The 22153-nt window shown below is 35.2% G+C and overlaps 1 protein-coding gene across 3 annotated transcripts in view; it reads right to left on the reverse strand.

Annotated features, from left to right (window-relative positions):
- The window catches only part of LRBA (LPS responsive beige-like anchor protein), a 400324-nt gene that overhangs the window by 98248 nt on the left and 279923 nt on the right, over positions 1 to 22153 (reverse strand). For all 3 annotated transcript variants that reach the window (XM_027652781.1, XM_027652782.1, XM_027652783.1), the window contains 2 exons: positions 10440 to 10580; positions 9146 to 9265 (listed from right to left, as the gene is read on the reverse strand). In XM_027652781.1, the coding sequence (XP_027508582.1) occupies positions 9146 to 9265; positions 10440 to 10580 (261 nt within the window). The remainder of the gene's footprint in view (positions 1 to 9145; positions 9266 to 10439; positions 10581 to 22153) is intronic.

Raw genomic sequence — 22153 nt, forward strand, 5'->3', positions numbered from 1 at the left:
CAATGATGTTAAGAAGTTGTAGAAAACTGCTTCTTTCACATTTTAATACAATCCAGATTTTAAAGTGCTAATGTACAAACAGCAGTCTACAGTTGGGGTGAAACTAGCACCATAGATATTAATTACAAAGGTGTAAAACCCAGTTATATTCTTATTCTCTCTAACATAAAGGGTCTAAGAACTTAATGTTTAGGCTATTATCTAAGATTGTTCAATGCCCAGAAACAATTTTTTTTGTAAATGTTCCATAAAAAAAAACAAGCCCAGAGGTGAATCAGGTCTATATTTTTCATTCACAGAAAGGTCATTAACTCAATTATGTGCCCAGTCCATAAATTACAGGGAAGAATCACGCGTAATTTCACACACACGAGGAGAGAAGGATGGAATTTCACATGGTTATGAGGTCTGCACTAAATGCCTTGTCAGGATCATCACTGCTCTAAACAAGTGTGCTCTGCAGGCCTGTACTGGAACACAGCATTGACACCTCCCTGGCTGGCCCGCTCTGGCACCTCTGCAGGCACAGCTATGCCAAGCATGGTTGAGGAAAAAAATGTAAGCACATACAGCACAGGAATTGTACTTTCCAAATCTTCTCAGAAAAACAAAGTAATAGTAATGGCTAAACAAAAATTTTATTAAGCAGAAAAATGATACATCCTAGCGCAGAATGGAACACAACATGCTAAGAAGAAAAATTAAGCTCAAACCCACAAGGATTTTCTCCTGGATAAATGGATTATTTCCTTGTTTTGCAAATAGACATGCAACTTCCTAAGCTGTCATGCATTTTATAAAATACACACTCAGTAACACATAAACATACCTAAGCTAATGTGATTAGAACCTTATTTACACACTTTTTCAAAAATGTCTGCAAAGTCTTGGCATAACTCTTCATAGAAAAAGCTGATTAAGATATAACATATATATTTCTTCCCTAAATACCTTTTAAAGGTAGGGGGTTTTTTGGTGGAACTTGATGTTGAGACTTCAATACACCCAATAAAGCTGGCAATTTGATGGATTTAGAAAAATTGAGCCACTAAATTAAAGAATTTACTCCCTTTGTAAAGAAAGGATCAATACATGTAATTGCTTCAGGAAGTGTATTTCATAGCAAATGGGTGGTGTAAAATTGGTTTTCCATACAGCAAGTCCAAACTGCATGACACTTTAGGAGCAGAAAAAAACATCAGACTACCCCACTGGCTTTGTCTACAACGGGTGTAGGATGTAGCTATGCCAGAAGCTCAGTAGATCAGACCCGAAACCCAGTCTTGACATGGGTCAGTGGATCAGTGGTCACCCAGATAGCCCCTCAGGGCCAGCTATGGCATGAGCAGCTTTCCAAATGGCCGAGTGCAATAGGGAGGTCATCAGATTGCGGACAAGGTCAATCCGAAGTTGCCAGGGCAAAGACAGGAAAGATCAAGCAGGAATTAAGCTATTATCACCTCCATCCTTGTGTGAAACACCCCTTGGCTTTGAATTGTACATCTTTTTGTTTACAGTCACCTTAAATTAACTAGGCAGGGTAAAAACATGCTTCTGTACCAAATGCTTGTCAAGTACTTGATAAAAAAGGAGATTTGAAACTATTTAATTGTACAAGTGAAAGAACAAGAACGTAGCAAGGATAAACATTTGTAAAAAAGAAAGCAACACTGAAGTTGTTATAGTTTGTATTATCACAGACAGAAACCAACAAAGAAAAAGCAGAGACACAAGACTCTTAATTTGATGGCAGCATGCACCACAAATATGAAACCATACCATGATTCTGAATACTTAAAACATAAGCTCATTACATATGTTACTGATGCTTTTATTTCTTCTTTAAATCTATGTATCTGTACAGCTATTCATTAGTTTCTTTCAAGATCAGAAAACATTTGGCTTTCTAGAACACATTGTTTTCATTAGATTACACAGAAACAATATGCTGTCTGGAAACTTCAAAATTATCAGTAACTTCTACTAGTTTGACTATTAGAAACTTCTCATAAAACTTTTCATTACTCCAGAAATGAGCTTTCAGAAAGTTTTTCACTGTCACCATAATGACACATGTATACAAAAGGAACTTCTTTATTATGTGATTTCCTTCTCTTGACCATGTGCTAGCATTTATCGCTGGGAAAAATAGACTGCAAACTTATACATCAGGCCATTGGAAATGAGTAGTATTTAGTGCCTATTTTCTATGGCTTTATACCAGTGAAAATGAAACCATTAGTTAAAGGAAAACAGTTTTTCCTAAAACCAGCAAATAAACCTGTTAAAAAATTCTAATTTTTGTCAAGCTTACAAATATTTTTCATGTATTTGGTAACTGAAGTCCTTAACAGTCCTTCTCAGTTCTGTTTGTGGGGTCTTCTTTTTTCTTAAAATCTTCAAATCACATGCACAGACTGACACTAAAACAGAACATGCTGACTCGTGTGTAACTCCACTAATGATAGAACTTTTTGGACACACCAAAACGTTAAAAAAAATAGTGAACACACTTTTTCCTTGTTTTTAGTGGGTGGAGGAAGGAGTTACGAGTGCTTTCACACAAACATCACATGAAAATGCAGAACCAGACATGAGGGGCCAGACTGAAGGATCATTTAATATCTCCCCCAGAACAGTGACAAGGACTGGACTAACACAGGGCAGATAAAGTCTTTCCATGGATATTCTGTCAGCTTCTCACAGTTAAATGGTTTTGAACTAATCTGTGCCTCCGATTTTTAACTCATTAATCATGGGTTCCACAATGTAGTTTTGTCTACACAGGTTTTCCTTTGGCTATTCTAAAACTGCCTCCAAACAGTTTCAGTGGATGGTTCTAGCACCCATACTGTGAAACACAGTAAATGTTAGTTCCTTATTTGCTCTTTTATATGTCCTTCTGGATACTACAGACCAATATTATCACATTCTTCCTCAGTGGTCTCTTTTCACAAGCTAAAGGATTCTAGTCATTTTAGATTTGTTCCCACTGGAGGTCTTCCCTTTCAACTAAAAATTTTAGTTGCCTTCATACTTTTTCTACATATGTACCAAAATGGTAAAATTGCCCCACATTTCTTTTACTTATATGATGCTGCAGAAAACCAAAATATCTTTGTGATTTGTTGAAGCTCTTGCTTTAGTACAATTGCGTTTGAAAATTACTTTCTAAAATTTCTCTGTTGGAATTCACCAGTTCTACAAGGCAGAGACAGACATGCTTATGATAAGCAATACTTCAGTCCTTCTGCCGTGTTTTGTATTACAACTGGTCAAGGAGCTCACAGTAAACATCAACATCAATCTAACACACAGCATTTATAAGTGGTATATCTTTTTTTTTAAATATTGAAAAATTTGCCATATCAAGATTCTTATTAAAATGTTTATAAAATTCTGCAAGTAATTACAGTACAATTTTTCTCTAACAAAAGTTGCCCTGTAACACATGGAAACAATGATTCCTAAGGAAATGTCACTAAAAGATTTTTCTGCAAACACATAACATCAACAGAATGTCAGTTTAACATTGGTAATTCATTTCCACTTATGCCACCAGGTATAAAAAAAAATCTATACAAGATATTTTGTTTCTTTAATGCAATGAAATGTCATTCTTTTGTTTAGAAAATCAATTATGCATTTTGAAGCAGTTACATGAACCGCATAGGTGTCTAGAAAAAAATCACACATCTCTAATCATATTAAAACATTTATAAGATACCAAATTTTCAAACAAAATTATTTCACAATCACATTAAGCAATATTAAGCCTATGTATAATAAAAACGCATATTAGAAGTCTGAGTTTTTATTCATATTGCCACACTTTATTTCCTCTTTTAGGGGACTTAGATGGCATTCAAAAATATATACGAATTTATTAAATTAACTCAAATTTCATTTTTTCATCACACGTCAATGAAATAATTTTCATGACTGTGGGAAAGTATAATTTCTAAGTACCCATGAGTTTCCTTCCATCTGCTATATGTGTGTTATTTCTCACCAAGAAATTGTCAACTAAGAAATTGTCTCAAGACATTGCCTGCAATTCTGCTAACTTGCAAGAAAAATACTTCAGCAGGTTTCCATTAAAATTCTACATTTAATTAATGAAGAAGTTAATTTTTTCAATGTTTAACCACTCTAGTTAAGTTCAAAGCAACTACATTTCAAGTATTTCCTAATTTAAGAAAAATATTGAAATCCTCTGTAATTTACAATCAAGCAAAGAAAAAAGTCCAGATATTTATTTAGTAGAATAATGCAATATATGATAACCACAATTAACAGTTGATTCATAATTGATCAATAAATAGATTTTATTAACTCTATACTTAATTGCATTAAAAATGCATCCTTAAGGCACTTTAAATTCTGTTATTTTTATATATATATATATACACACACACAAAATTCTTTTACCTTTCACGGAGAATATATGCAAAAGTATGCAATGGTATTTACTTACCATATATTTACAGTAAGTAATATGTAGTTGAGGTTAATTTTACAGAGAAAGAGAAAAAAAGTTGTATATAGAACTACATTCCTTTCTTTTTTAAATTAACTGGGGGTGAAGAGGATTTATGATTGAATCATAAAAAGGTCTAGATGAAATCTTGAAAGGTGACTTTGTCCACCTTTCCATTCACAGACAATTATAAACAGGTATTCTTGACAGATGAATTCAAGGCAGATGTTTCTTTGCCTCGTTCTTTTAAAACTTTCAATGATGGGGATCCCTGGAATCCCTTGTGTTCATCTGTTCCCACCACCAGGTATTCCTAACATCTAGACTGCTTTTCCTGCAACTGGAGCCCATTGCTTGTCCTATTCAGATCGAACAGGACTGACAGGCAGCAGGAGCCCAAGACAATCTAAACATTATAGCAGACATTGCTTAATACCATTAAAATTCAAAGAGACTTTAAACAAGAAGCTTGACTTAAAGAAAAGTCTTATTATTAAAGAAAAGTTGTCTAAAATGATATGATTCTAATGAGTTTTACAACATAGTTAACTTGCCAAAACAGCATTTCTGTACCTAAAATTAAGCTGATGAGGATCATAACTTGCCAAACACACCTGTATGAGATACGAATTCAGATATTCAGTACCATCACAACAACTTTACAATAGCTGTCACTGATGTGTGTCATATCACACAACTGATTTTCATAAATTAATACCCATTTTATGATGGAAAAATCTGGAACAGTGTAACTGGAGCTTACTAATGTCTTCTATACAATTATGGTCTTCTAGTATCTCCTTTTGAACAAAACTAACTAAATTAACCAAAATGAACCCCAAGCCATAAGCACATGAAAAAGAAACAAACATAAAGCAGTAGAGGAAAAGGCATGAAGAATGGTATATAACTCTACACTAGTGACTGTAACTTAGTTAAAAATAGTCAAAAAATCAATCACATTAAACCAATCTAATTTTCTTTTCAAAAGAAAATTTCAGGAGTGGATGGTGAAAGAAAAAGTGTTAAGGTGTTGCTTCACTTTTGAGAAAGCCCTCTGAGACTGTCTCCCATGACACTCCTATAAGCAAAGCAGAGAAATGGAGATGAGATTAGGTTACAATAATGTGGGAGTACCCAAGCTGGAAATCCATATTCCAAGAGAAGTTATCAATAGTTCACTGTCAAACTGGGAGGACATGGTAATGGAGTCTACCCTGCTCTTAATACCAGTCAATAATCTCATTAATGGCCTGGCACAGAAGGTGCAGAAGTAAAATTACAGATGACACTAAGAAGGCAACACAGCTATTTGGAGGATAGCAAGAGAATTTTAGATGATCTTGAAATCTATATACTTGGTACAAAAACAAACAAACAAACAAAAAAACCCAATCGTCAAAGTACTACACTTGAAAAAGAGAAAATACATGCTAAGTGCAACATGGGTAACAATTATGCTGTTGCAAATATAATGACAAATAAATTTATTGCAACAGGTTAGCTACCAAACCAGAAGGAACAACTCCTTCTGACCAAGTACATGCAAATATACTGCCAGGCTATCCATGTTTGCTTTTCTGTGGTATTAAACAAACTAACCAGGACTATTTGTACCAACATCATAAATTAAGAAGCAACTGAGTTAATGATCATGCCTGTATAGTATATTAAAAGTACTAGGTGGTACTCTCACAGAATTGAAAAATATTCAGTACTCTTCAGTGCAGAAGATTTAACTTAAAAACACATGGTTAATCATTTAAAGGCAACAGTCCTGAGCTAATTAGAAAATAACAAAGCCAGAATAGTAGTGAGACACTAGGAAATTTCCAAAGGCATTTTAATTTTCATTACTCAAATAAACGGATGGGAGAAACCAGCAAAATTAAATTTTATGCAACATATCACCTCTTGAAATCAGAATTTGAAAAGTTCAACCAAAGGTTATACTACAGTGCCACATTAGTTTCCTGCTTTGATCATCGATCCAAGGCTTTCACAGGATATTGATACAGATCGGTTGTGACCACACATATGCTTCAGCTTTCTCTGTTTTAGGGGCACCAGCCAACAAGAGTTGCTTCCAAAGCTAGCTCATGTTAGTCCTCCTTGTCATATACAAAGCATCCAACTAAGTTTAAAAATAATCTTAGGACAGCAAGCATCAACAACTGATTCATTCTCTTCACTTGAGAAGCAAGGAGAAATCATTTCTTTTCATCAGCTCAATGGTTCTAAATGTCACGATTTTTTTCAGCTGGAAGAGGAATAAATCCTTTTTTTTCCTTTGTGTCCCCTACTCGCCACTAACTAAAGGAGTAAAATTATGTGCTCCACTTTATTCACACTCTTTGATGTGTGCGTCAACTAAAGAAATTCAAGCACTAGCAAGCTAAAATGTTGCAATTCTGCACGTAGAAAATTTCTAGAGGCACATGGGACACTTTAGCCATGTATTTCACAAACACTTGCAGGACAGAGCCCAAAGTCTCAGAAGACTTGTTTTTCACAGCTGTAGTGGAATACCAGGGACAGAGGTATTTCCAATGAAGATGGTTCTACGCATTTTCAAACATTTTCTTTTCAGATTCTTTAAACACGTCCTAGGTAAATCTTATCTCCCTTCCTGGTTGCTCATCCAGTCTCACAAACAGACTCCTCTAGCCAATCTTACTCATTCAGATGCTTCACAGCAGTGTAATGGAATTCATATCAATTCACAGTCTCAGAAAACTGCAAGCAACTTCAAGATATCATCCATAACAGTAGGGATGACTCTAAAGGCAGTACCAGCCTGCACATGTGTAATTTCCAAAAGATACCAAACCATTTCTGAAGAAACCTCCCTACACTAATTACCAGGGAAGAATTCATTGGTTTTATTTTTCTGTCAGAAAGGTTACTTTGACATCTAATCAAAATCTCCCTGATGTTTCAGTCCATTAATTCCTGTTCTATCCAGCAAGGGCAGCAGAGATTTTTGCTTTTTTTCTTACAGCAGTCCCTATGGAATAGGAGGACTGAAGTTCCTCCTCAACATTCTCTGCTTTAGAGAAAAACAAGAATAGCTACTTAATCTTTCATTGTATTTTATTTTCAAGACCTTGCATTGTTATCAGTGTTCCAGTGTGGATTCTCTCCAACTAGCCCACAACTATGGATACAATATTCCAGCTAAGACCCTATCAAAGCTGGGCAAAGCTGAAGATTTATGTCATACATTTTGAAAGCTACATTATGTCCTGCTGATGTATCTTCCATGAAAGGTTACTCACCTTTTGTTATACCACAATACTGTTAATTCACATGCACTGGTGATGTACTAAAACCCACAATTTTTTTTTCCTTTTCACAGCAGATTGTTCCTTGTGTTATAACTGTATGAGAACCTGCATGAAAATTACAATTCTCACCTTTCCCTAATAAACTTCACCTAACACTTTTCTCAAATCATTTTTCCCTTCCGCAAGAAGTGCTCCTAATTCCACTACACTTCCAGTACCTTCCAATCTAATATCAATAGGAATTGAGGCCTAACCTGTTATTATCAAGAAGAATTCCACTCAGTACATCTTTCAATTTTAATAATGAACTGCTGGTAACCATTCTCCAAACACAGTGGATTCCTTTAGACAGAGTAATCCCAGCTCACTCATAAGACAATATAAAAAACTAAGATCATCTGCTTCTTCTCTGTTCATAAGGTCTGTTACCTTTTCTCATCAGAAACTGTGATTGCTTTGACATAATCTCTCCTTGATAAACATGTGTTTCATTTGCTTGTCTCCCAGCTATCTTTCTGGCACTTAAACATAGTCTGATTATTTGCGTAAGTATTTTTCTGTGAATTGCAGTTAAACTCACCTCATAATTTCTTGGCTCCCTTTTTCTTCCTTTTTAAAAACTAAATACTTGATTTGTCCACCACTGATGCCTTTTCTCCTCCTATTCTCAATAAAACCCCAAAAATGCACTGTGAAATTTCATTTGCCAGTCAACAACTAATTACCAGATTAATTTATCTTCTGTTCCCACCTACTGTAGCCCTTTGTTCCTCTACCCAGCATACAGTCTTTCTGGAGACTGCTCCCAGATCTCCCTCTCAGCTCCTTACCCCTCATATCAAAAAACTAGTTTTTGCCCCTTCTGCACAGCCTCCTCCTCCTGTTTGCCACAGTCAAACAAGAAAACAGGCCACTGCAGAAATTGCCCAAAAATAAGGTTGGATGCCTGGTGCCAAAATTACATAAAATAGTATGAACTGAAACATTCTTTCTTACCTCATTATGCAGGAGCACGAACAGGGTATTTAATGAAACTCAGTAGTTAAAAATCTGTACCAGTTCTACTGACTTTACAAAGGCTTAAAACTTGTGCTGAGGAACAAAAAAGTCAGTGAAGCATATCTGTAGAACAAAGGCCAATTTTGCCTTGCTTCAGTCTCAGGGCTAAAAATGTTTGCTATAGTTTTACAAAAGAATACACTGAAATATTCTAACAAAAGTAAAACCACGCGTCATCCCGCTTGAATCTTTTCCCAAGTGGTAGGACAGCTCCCAGTCTTCTTCCTTCCCCTTTTCATAACCTGTGGTCCTGCATTCACAGCTACAATAAAGGCAGGAGCAGTAAAAATATGTTAGCACCATTCAGGAAATTTTTTACCTTGATGTCAGAAGTGTCACGCTGACTATTGCGCCACGCCCTTGAAATAGATGAAAAAGTTCTGTCTGCATGATCAAACTTCCCACCTTGTAGATTTAGGAAAAGTGTTGTGAAGGGTTCCTAAATATATATAAAAAGATTAATTAAAAACAATGTATTTCTTTAGAAATTTCAGGGTAAAAAAAAAAAAGGACTTATTATTCTTGCGGGGTATGGTTGTTAACGATGTTATTTTTCTCGCAGATGCAGATTAATAGCAAAGAGTTAATTCTATTATCTAAAAATGAGAAATACAAACTAATGCTTACTTATTCAATAAATGCTTTTATTGCTACTCCATGCATATATACTCAGATAAAGAAAAGCAAACAAAACCTAAAGAAAATACAGGCTGGAGTTGAAGCTACAGTCAGTTGTCACACAAATTGCTCTCAACAACATGAAAAAGTTCTGATATATTACATATTTTTAAAACTAGCATGTAACAAAAAAACCCACATTTTACTTTGTTCAAGGTGATCTCTTAATGTAAAGGGTAGCATTCAATACTGACAGCTTGAGGATTGGTATTGTTTAATATATAATTTATGATTTAGGAAAATGTTTGGAAGATTTAAAAGCCTCCTCTTAGTTAAAGAACACTTAAGCACATATTAGTGGATAATTGCTTGAAATTAGCTAAGCTCTATAAATTACTTCAAGGATTTATGTATGCTTGTACATTCTAACAAGCTTTAATTAATGATGTGCTGCTAATGCTTTCCCAAAGAAATTACTTCCTAGGAGATAAATCGCCTTTCAATTTTATAGAAAAATGCATTGTTTAACCAATATTATCAATATGTAGCATCTTAAAAGTTACTTCCATACAAATTGCAGCAGATTTTTGCAAATTAATTGTTTACATCATGGGATTTCATGATCATCAGAAACCAACTCACACTCATTAGGAGGTGAAAATTAAATACATTCATTAAGAACCACAAATGTGTGGTACTTGGTCCAGTCAGAAAATATGCAAAGAAAGAAAGTTAACCATGCTTAAAGAAGTAGAAGAATGTATATTAAAAAGCAATTTTTAAGAAGAAAAAGCTTTAATGATTTGAAAAGGCTCTACCACAAAATTAAAACTTTCTGCTTGAAATTTAGAATACGTTTCCTCTACGCTACTGATTACAATTACTAGAAAATTTCAATACTCTCCTATGCCATTGAGTTTTAGTTTACTCATTCCTAGACATCTGTTGCTTTCATTATCATTAAAAGGAAAAGCATTTCTAAAATATATACTTACAATCCTTAATAGCCATGTGAGTGCAAAACTTGCTGTTGAGTAATGTGTGCCATAGTGAAATTTTGGAACCTGATCATCTTCCCACGATTCGTATCTCTCAGCAAAGAATGCTGCTCTCTTTGGGTTCAAAGCTCCAATAGGCTGCAAGATTTGTAAAAATAAATGCACTGAGTAAATAAAATTAATGTGATTATTATCACATCATACTCCCCTTGCTTTTTTTGAGCAGAATCACTGGCATGCACGGAAGAGTCTTGGTTTGGTGTTTTGCAAAAGCAGATGCTGGTTTCTGTGAGCGCCTGAAGAGATCTGTGTATTTTGGAATGAGGATTCCGTGCACACACACATTGCTGGGTGGAAAAATGTCTCTTCTGTGTTAATATAGGATTCATTTCTATTTACTGCTGACTCAAGTCCATGAGTAAAAACCAATTAGCGGTGGAACGTGGTGGACAAACTGGCGTTAACTTGTGTGCCTGTGGATATTGTGCATGCTGAATACACTGTCAAACAAATAGTAAGCAACAATGAGAAACATCTCTGGGTATTTTCTGGAGAAAAAAGTAGTGACTGATAGGGTGGGAGAATATTAACAGTGGACTTGGAATTTTGATACTACTACTCTTGTTTCTGTGCTTCTCTTCATAACCTTAAGACCAGTTCACTTAATTCATAAAATTTTAAACTTTGAAACAAACAAATGAAAGACCAGAATTCCTATATAAAAACATAGAGACAAAAGAACCAACATATGTATGACTAAAAATATCATACTTTCATCAATGTTGTTATTCTTTGTTCAGTGCTTACCTAGAAGATAAACACCCAGGGTTTTATTTAAAAGTAAGAAATATAATATTTTGTTATCTAAAGCTGTGTATTTCTTCAACAGACTTTTACATACATGATTTGAAAAAAAAATGAGGATATGTCACACAAATCACCGAGAAACCCAAAAGTGAATTTAGCAATTCCACATGTAAACTGCTGTAGGAGATCTAAAATATCTCTGGATATACATGCAAAATATATATGCAACATAATCTCATATACATATTGAGCATGCTGTCTGTATATTATTAATGTAAATTACGTTCATCTGTATCAACAATGGATGCATTCGAGTATAACCAAAGAATAAACATGAAAAAAATATTTCCTTCTTCCTCTTCTTCAAGAATACATATACTTAAAAATACACTACAAGGTAAAGAAAAACTTTAAAAGAGAAGTCCTTGAACAAAAGTATCAGTAATCTAGTCTTTAATTCAAGCATAGTTCAAGCAAAAAACTATGTCTGCTATTCAGATGATTATTTATTCAAATAACTGCTTCTTTGCCATTCACGTGAAATTTGGCATAAAAGCTTCGAAGTATTTTCTCTTCTAGGACAGATTAGATCTTTGAATGACCTAAGATCTAATCTTACATTTTTTTACTTAGAGCAGCTTTCACATTGCAGTAGGATAAAGAAAACATCTTAGGTTAATTACAATTTTTGCAGTTCACTAATTTGAAATATAACCCTTTAAAAGAAGTTGCTCTTGTATAAAAGGATTTTTATCTGATTTAGCAAATTTATTCCAGGGAAGTATGAAACTGACTCCAAGAAGTCTCTTTGTTGCAAGAACCATTTTGGAATCTACATCTGTACTGATTTTCCCTAAAGACTCAGTTATGCTTGAGGGGAAAAAAGAAGAAAGAAGGTCATTGGTAGACAAATTATATAAATTAAAAATAGAAACAGTGTTGTGTTGTATGGTTCTGTAACATTTTACGTACTCTCTTTATCTGCCTCTATTGTTATTACTCTCCAAATGAGTATAGCCCAAATCAATAGTTATAAAATTACATTCCTTGAATATAAAGCTAAATCCAATTAGAATTGATTTCATTCTCTTTTCAAAAAAAAAAAAAAAAAGGTATCATGCAGAGATCTATATAGCCAGAATCCACAGTATTGATTTTAGCTGTTATTGTTACAGTTGGTTTCTGAAGCTTGCAACAGGACAACTATCAAGACATGTCACATTTATTTGCAAGCAAATAAAAAAAGTCTCCAAATGAAAAAAGCTTAGGGAAAAAAAAAAAAAAAAAGAAGAACTGTGGAGCTGTGCACTGACAATGATACACTATCAGCTTACTCAGAGAAGTTACAGTGGGAATACACACATTGAATTATACATTACACGAATGCACTGATTTATTGTGGTAATAACATCCACCTCATTAAAAGATTCTGCTTTGCTGCAGTTGGAGGGCTACATATTGTTTACTGCTATAAATTAATGGCAGCGCACAGAAGACTGTAGAACCCTTCTAACAATAGATCTGTAATGACACTGCTGTATATCACAGCTTCCCCAGCAGCTTCATAATAAAATGGAGACAATGTATTGGGCTAATACATTCTACCAGGCAGGCCCATATTTTTCTGACAACTGCTTCTAAGGATGAGGTGATTCTGGTGTGTTACACTGCACTGTGAACAGTTAACTACAGAATAAAGCACGTACAAGGAATATTCAAATATTCTCTGACATTTAAGTTAGTAAAAAAACCCCAATTAACTGAAATTCTGCCATTATTTCATATTTCAAAATTAACAGGAAATCATGATTACATACTGTACTCCCTCCCCTGTGGGTAAATGCCAAGGGAAGAAGAGTAACGTCAAGCTAAGCTATGCTTGATGTAGCTGTGAGACCAGAAATTTACCCTACACAACACAATTCCCCTATGGCTACAGACCTCTGAGGAAGAACGAGCTGAAAAGCTTTCATACTCTGAAATTTCAGAGCATACTTTATTTGCAGCACCTCTTTTCCCAGAGGAAAATTAGATATTAGTGCAACAATAAAAAATGTTTATTTAGAGAGAGAAGGAAAAATGGAAAAATGGAAAAAAAAAAATTCCAATAGGCAAAAACAATGGATGAGATTACAGGAGTAAAGATGAAGAGAGAAATCACTTATGGCTGCTAAGTATTCAAGTGGTATTGAAAAAAATGAATGATGATGTGTATGGTTTTCAAGTCAGTGTTCATTCAAAAACAGGGTCCAAACTGGAGAGAGAATTAATGTAAAGTAGTTTCTGTTTTCACTTTTCCAGAGGCATGATTACCTGTTTTTTGACCCAAAGTGGTTGTTGTTACGTGTGCTACAAATATGAAAGTTACAAGCTATTCTCAAAGAAAAAAACAAAACAAAAAACCAACCAAACAAAAAACCCAACAACAAAAAGACCAAACTCATTTGATACTAATTTTTGAGGGCTCTCAAATATAGGAAAACCTCAAAATAAATAACCACATATTTTTAACAAGAACTGAACATAGTAAATCTCAGTATTTGGACCAAGCTTGCTTTCTTCGAGATATAACAAAGAAAAATGGTTTGCTGAAAAATAACTGAGAAAACACACTCTTATCATCTACTGCTGTCAAATATGTCCAGACACTATGGTGTACAGTTTTATTTGTTAGTTCTTAGTCTTACTCTGTGCCAGACATTGGAACAGTGACCCATCTTGCCTTTATTTTCAGATGAGGCCCATTTGCACCCAACAGAAGAAAGTAGAATGTTCACTGCTCCTCTACACAGGGCAGAAAGTCTCCTAGGTTCTGCCACTCATGTTCAGGAACACATATATTTTGGAAAATTGCTAATGAACTAAAATAAACAGACTGAATTCTTGTAAAGGAAGACTTACAGTACGACTATTTACAGTTCCACATTTAAGAAGAAAAAGAGGTGCTTTTTATTGCTATCTAATGAGGTTTCATATTTTAAATAGTGTTACTCCAAATAACAGACACACACTGTTCTTACCCGTGCTGCCTTTTGCTATTGGCTTGTACATATGCTTTTGTTATTGAAACAAATCTTGCCACTTTTAGTGTTTCCTACACAGTAAAACACTGGGAAGAGTTTTTAACTCATTAATATTCAAAATCCATGAAAGAGAATACATACTATGTACTATGGTAGTTAAACTGCATTTAATTACTGCAAACAATAAGAAGTCAAGACACCATACTTTCATCTTCACTGTTAACTTTTGCCTCTTTTGGTGAAAAGGAAATCTTAACAATTAACTACTGGAAATCAGATTTGTGCAAGTCCCTGTGAATTCTAAAAATTAGACAGTTCCAGAAATAAAGTCTACGTTAACCAGTGCAAGCAGAAAGATTTAAAAAAATAATTAGAATATTATTATATGAAATCTGTATTTCAAAACGTCTTCACCATGGGGGGAGGGGGGGGGGGGGGCACGGAAAAAAAAAAAATAAAAAAAAAAAAAAAAAAGAAAAGAAGGGAAAAAAAGAAAAAGCACTTTTCCTTGTGACTTCTTATAATGTTTTCTTATCCACATCCAACCAGGTACTTGTATTCCTGTGAATACAATTGTCTGTATCATTGAATTATGTTTGGCAGCATCCTTGCCAAGTATGATGTTTGTTTTCCATGCATCTTATTTTCAAGATGACTATCTGGTTTTCATTACTGATATTTTTCATGTATTTCATTGGGCTTAAAGGACCAGGGGGACCATTAGGTCATCTCATCTCGCCCTGTGTTTGTATGACAAACTGGGAAATGCCTTCCCATTACATGATTTTGAGCCCAACTACTTACACTTGATTACAGCATGAGCTGTATTTGGCCAACCTGCTTCCCAGAAAGGCATCTTACTCTTGAGTACGTGGACAATCTGCTACTTTTCCTGGAAGCTTTTTCTACTGATAATTCTGATCCTCATTTGAAAAAATATATATATTTCATTTTGGTTATGAATTATGGTGTGTTATCAAAGAAATCTTGTTACACTTCTCTCTGACATACCAGAGAGTCTTTATTTACCCAGTATTTTCTGAATATAAAGATACTTATAGACTGTAATTCCACCTTTTAATAAATGGAGCTCTTCAGGTCTTCCATTTTAAGGCATTTCTTCCACCCTTAAAATTTCTCTGAAGCTTGCCTTTAGAATTGGCAGGATATTATGACTGTAGTTGTAATTCTAATCCATTATTCTGAATATAGGTATTTCAAATAATTGTGACACTTGAAAATTTGTAAGGACAAGGAAAAGAAATGTGATGATAATGTAAAACAAGTTCTGAAGAATACTTCCTGTTCTTTCTATGTCCACCTGAAACTAAAAAAATTTTCAAGTATAAGTAAGAGTGGCAAGCAAGCAGGTCTTCATATGGTCCACAGAGAACAAACAAACAAAACCCAAAATTGCCCTAGTTACAAAGCAAAGACAATTATACCTTCTCATATAATTAGATTCCTTCTCAAGTAATAGATTAATTGCTTCAGGGAGCAATGCAAAGCAAATATAAATAGGTTAAAAAACCCACAACAAACCAAACCCAACCAGACCACCAGTCTATCAGTGGCCACTAAACATGACTGTCTAAATTATTTCTGTGGTCCACAAAGGAGTTAAACTCCTGGTTGCCAAACACAGGAGGTTATCTGAAGGCAAGGATGGTGCTTTACATGCCGTCTTTTCTTTTCTCACTAGGTTCCTGATACTGGCTGTTCATACATGTAAGACACTGAGCTTCTGGAGTAGTTCCTCTTTTACACCTCATATAAAATGACTCAGCATCTTCCCACATACATGGGCTGTGCATATAGGACAATAAAAGCCCACCAAGAGCACTCCAGCACAGCAAACCTGCAGTTAACTTCTACATGCAAATTATTTCTTTGCTTACATATATCTTTTTATTTACACCAGTGAGGAAACACGGATAATCAGCTAGCAGCCGCCTCATTTAATATTTGCTTGCACAGCTTAGGGTGCAGACAACTGTTTCCCAGCAGCTCTGTTAACAAAGCGACAAGTATAACCAGCTGACTGTGATCAGCATTTTTATCAAATGTATGATCCCTAGATATTTCCTGATACACTGCATATGAGATTAAACCCTGTAATCCTCTTATCTCAACGTTTTCGAAAATAAGGTTAATACAATCTATACATACTAAAAACCACTGAGCTTTTTTACAGAAACATGCTTACAAGCTTTCTTTGAAAAAAATCCCTATTTACCAGAAATGATGCCATGAAATTTATCAGATCACATTAAGTTCTAAACTAATTTTTAAAACTCCAATTTCTGTTCTCAGGAAACTGAGTATTCAATAAAGGGCTGGAATAAAAGCAGAAAATAGTCATGTGCGTGCAAATTAAAACTATTAGTATACATGGCTTGTATTTCAGATTTTTTTCAGAGCATGCATATTCCTTTGAGACAGCAGGAACCATCAGGAAAAACTGACCTAAAGATGATCTAATAACTAGAATGTCTGGACATGTCAGTATAAATAGTACTTAATGGTGCAAAACACAGAAGATTCCCAAGGTCCATAGTTAAAAAAATGGATCATAAACTAATGTTAAGTATAAAAACAGAAGGAAAACTATTAAGCAATATTTAGCAATACATTAGTGACAGAATAAACCTCAGGTCACCTAAAATCTTGGAGGAATTTGAATTTCAAGGAAAAATCTCCATGCCTTCATATTACTAACAATAGTATCAAATGCTATTACAACCATCTGTAGCAGATTGCAAAACAATGCACTGCTGAACTGCAAACTTGCAAGCTAATTAAGCACACTAAGGTTTAATAAATTGTTCAGCACAACCAAATGTGTCACAGACTGTGCATCTGAGGTATTACTTCACCTTAATACTACTGGGAAGCAAACTGAAGAGAGTTGTTATGTGTTGTACACTTCCAAAAGGTCAGGGAAAAAGGAAGTTGAGTGTCCCTGGGAATTATGAGGAGAAATCAAGCTGCTTGCAGGCAGTGAGGAGGGTATGGCCTCTAAGTAGCTGCCTGCCTTAGAAAATAACCCTGCCAGCCAAAAGCAACTATTGGCATATACTATTCATGACATAGTCTGTCAAGAGAAAGCAAACCCTGCATTGTTATTCACTTACTTAAAACAAACAAACAAAAAAAATCCTTCTATGGATTTTGAGGAACAGGATTTAGAGAGAAGCCACATGCACTTGAGTCATAGCAGGAGATGAAAACATTTTCTCTTCTGCCTTCCTTTCACAGACCATGTTCCTTTGCCAACACATCATACAGGACACAGAAAACAGCAGCCTTTATACCTAACGCTGGATCTATACAAGACAACCAGAACTAAAAACATAAAAACCAAAAACAAACTGCTAGTTTGTACTAGCAGTACAGGACTTCATGCTAAAAGCTGACACAATTCGCATTTTCTGCAGATTCCTGTCAGGGCACACAAAATATACATTATTCTGTATCATGTGTAAGCACCAAGCAAGACAAAAAGAGCAGCAGCAGGCTAGAAATATGTACTTGGGGAGGTATAAGAAGTTTTTTACCATAATCTGTACTGTTTCATAAAACTACTGCAATGAGATTATATCAATCCTGAATATAAAGCCAGCTAAGAGCCCATCAATGTATCTTGTTTCACTCATGCACTGCTTTGCTCCTAAGGTGAATTCATCCATCATCTTATTCCCTGTTTCATGAGGTCTCCTGATTAGTCAGCCATCACCTTCCATACCATCAACAGACTGGTATTGTCAGAAAGTTTTATCAGCTCCCTTTTCATCTTTTTCAGATTACCATACATGCTGAACAGCATAAAGTGCAGAACAGACCTTTGGAATGTCAGTGACCACTCCATTTTGGAAGCCAACCTTGTCTTTCTGATTCTGAGGCAGTTTCAAGTGATTGGCTGGATATGATATTAATCTTGTTAAACTATTCACCTCGATATTTTAGGATCCTATCATCTTCTCTTAGTAACCTTTTTCTACCTATTTCCTTCAGTTGATCCACATTTTTGTCTGTTGATATTTGAGTTTTATAAAGATCATCTGATGTGTCCATCAAAGTAAGTCCACATCCTGAGAACCACCACAAACTTCTTCTTAAACAAAGAGTATCACTATTTTACCATGATCTCATTTTCTGAGCACTACTTTTAAATGCAGATTATTTTTTGACCCCAAGAGGCTTCCTGCTGCTAGAAGTTTGACCAACTCAGTTTTAGACAGCTCCAGTTAGGTGAGATAAATCTCATATTCATTTCCCATATGAGTGCAACTTTCAACTTAGCCACCATAATGCTTGTTCAGAAATCTGAGTTCATAATCTGCTAGAGTTCAAATGTATGAATATAAAACGGAAGAGAGACTGCATCAGGAGAATAACATTCACTTTACATTAGGAAGATAGAAAATACATATTTTAAATGTCTGTGGCTCAAGTCATGTGTGTGAAATTACTTTATTTTGATTGCTAGTAGATTTTATGACCAGACATGTGCCCCATGGTTTCTTGTGATCATTTAAAAGGTCATGAACCTCCCTCAGTTCATTTCCAATTAGAGGATGACATATGTTCAGAGTACCTAAAATTGACACAAGAGCAGGATGGACAATAACATCAGATACAAACTTAGGATATAATTTTGAACATCCATGGTTAATTTTGAGCTATGGTTTTTCTTGTCTTTGAGTATTTCTGCATTCAAAACAAAACTCCTCCTTCAGGCAGGGGAGGATTACGATTATGAGGCTTATTACCAAAATTATTCTTTTTGATCCTGTAAACTTGCCTTTTGTGCTAATATCTAAATAAATAAATAAATAAATAGATTGCTTGAAGATAATTAAGTGATTCTAGAAAGTGATACATGCATCTGAAGTGCAAATAGTATGCTTCTTATGACTCCAAAAAATAAGCCTCTCGTGGGCAAAGAAGAGAACAGGGAAGAGAAAGTAAGAATGGCAACAATTCTAGAGGAGGTGGTGTGACATAGAGAATAACCAACTGAAGATGAGGGGAGAAAAAGGTCATGCTACGAAAGGATGGTTTTAAGAGCAACCTAAATTATCAGAATATTAAAAAAAATTCTATCTACACTAAGAGTAGAATTTCAGAAAGCATGTTTTGACAAATTATCTCAGAGACACAACTGGGTCACGTTTCAGCCTCAGCAGGTCTCCACAGGAGTTGTGGAGGAACAGGCTGCTATGGAAAGCATGTGTTTATCGCAAAATGCATAGAAATCACATGTTTATTATGAAAAAGGCCCAGATACAAATGCTACATGAAGCTTAAACCAACAAACCAGCTCAAAAAAATCTGTCTTTCAAAGTGAAACAAGAAATTGATACCAAAATCCAAACAGTTAATGTCTCTAAGGACCACGTCTAAGTCGGGCTTGACAATCCAATAACCACTTAATTTAAATAAATCAGTCTTCCTCGTGGCTGAGTTCTTGCTTTTCCGCCCGATTTTGTCTCGGGCGGCCCTTGTCCGTGGTGCTGAACCCCACGTCCTGGCGGAGACGAGGTTTGCTCTGCGTGGGTCCCTGACCATGGTGCTGCAAACATGGGATTGGGACCGAGGAGCCAGACGACTGGGGCAGATCAGCCACAGACCTATGGGGCCGTTTGCAGCTTTGTCTCCCAGTTTTGGCAAATGTGCTGACGGAATTGATACAACAGATAAACTCAGATGACAGAAAGAATCATTGACCAATTTTATCATTCATCCATGATGGAAATCTGTCTGGGTGTTGCTGGCATTTGAGAGTCTCACAAAATCACTTTTCCCCATTTAGAAATGAGAAAAAAAAAAGTTATTAAGTCAAAACCTTTCATGGGAATATAACAGACTACCCAACACTTTAGTTTGTACTGTTTCTAACTACAAAACAGATTATCTGGTCTATACAAAGAAAGTCAATAATAGCCCTAAAATTATAGCACTGTCATGAGATGTGAACAAGAGAACTTCATAATCCTGCAAAGCCTTCTTTAAAGGGGGTCTTTACAATTCCCTTCCCACCACCTGTTTTCAGGTCTCTCTCCTTATGTTCAAAAAGAACAGATCAGGAAGAAAGGGTCTTCATTCTCCCACCTAGATTTTGCTCTTGCGTGGTTTCCTAAATGGAACCATCATATAAGGTTCTGCTCAGAGTATTGCTTCCCTGCTTGAATGCTTCCCTCCTCCTAAAAATTTCTCCCAACATGATTATGCCAAATGTTTAGGTCTGTTTACCCCTTTGCAGAAACACATATGGAGATCCAACGTACATCTACAGCAATATGATAAACCAGTTCCTGTAACAATTTCTCTCAACTCTTCCTTTTTTTGTACATAATTTTAGAGAGGATGCATTGTTCCTCTCCTCAAAGAAGCAACTCATGTTTCACAAAGAAAGTATGAAAATTTTTTATCTGATAATGAAGAGGATCTGTTAAATATACTTTATGCTAAAAATATAAAATCCATAAAAGACTAAAAACAGAGTAACGAAAAATGTGTCTCCTTTTCCGATATTACTGCTTCAGGCTGACTGTAGATACCTCTAACACTCCTTCTGGAGGTGATTCAAAATTCTAGAAAATATAATGGATTTTCTCTTAAGTAACATGGATTATGACAGAAAATCTGAAATATTTTATTTCCTGTACTGTCCTGGTTTAGGCAGGGATTCACATTCCTGGCTTTGGAATGCTTTTAAAATAAGTGATATCTTTTGTCACAGGTACAGATGACAAATTTACTGTCTGAAATACCAGTGACAAGGCAACCAGGGCAGATGCTGAGCCCAGCAATGTCAAGCCTCAAAGGTTTTAGTGCCTAAATTCAGATGTAATTGCCTATCAAAATAAGTCATCACCGCTGCACCCACTATTGTTAGTTCTCACACTGTTCCTCTCATCCTCTTTTAGTGTCCAATTTTGAGAACATGCTTTATGCTTAGAAGGACGCTGAATCCTGGTGAGTTTATCAGTTTTAAATGGTAGCAACCTGAAATCATTGTCTTGGAGCATGAGCTGAATAAAATGTTAATTTTTGTTTCCTACATAAAAAGCACTAGTTCACAGAATGCCTGTACTCTAGAAATATTCACAGAATGCTACTCTAGAAAAAAAAATTTCTTTTAAAAATTTGCAAAACTGTAATAGGTGCACATCAAAATATTTGTAACTTTCTATCTCTTTGCCAAGAGGTAAGAAGAGATAACTAAGCACATTTAACGCCCATCCCACTCTGTCTCCTCTTAGAGGAAAATACACAGGACAAGTTATATGTGCAGTGAATTTGTGCTCCTGAAATGGGCACCCTGTAACAGAATTCAGGCTGGCATGCTGAAGAACAGCGAAGCTGACATCAGAACAACAAAACTAGTCTACTTTGTCATAGTAAAAATCTATTACTTCTCCTCTGTCAAAGTGTATTTTATATCAGTGGCTCCCACATACCAATTAAACACCTCACTTCACTGAAGGGGAGAGCTATTTGTTGCCTTTGTACACTTGACTGGAAAAGAAGTCATTACATACATAACAGCCACTATAAAATTGATGATGATTTAGCAAATATTGCACTGAAATGATAAAAATGAGAATAAAAATATTATTATGTACACATGTAGCTATAGTGCAGACAAAAGATGATTTAAGAGTGGCATAAATTTCTTCTTCTAGTAGTGTCAGCTCATGATCTTACAGAAATTTTGTGCCTTTTGAAAGAAAAATTATTAGCAGTTGTTTGCATACAGTAAGATCTTGTAACCAACTTTTGAGAGGAAAAAATCACGCTTCCATATCTCAGTATTTTCCAGGTATTTTTACTTCTATTTTTTTACCTATTGAAGATCAGAAACACAACAAAATT

Source organism: Corapipo altera, unplaced genomic scaffold, assembly GCF_003945725.1.
Source record: "Corapipo altera isolate COAL_440 unplaced genomic scaffold, ASM394572v1 69, whole genome shotgun sequence".
Lineage (NCBI taxonomy): Eukaryota > Metazoa > Chordata > Aves > Passeriformes > Pipridae > Corapipo > Corapipo altera.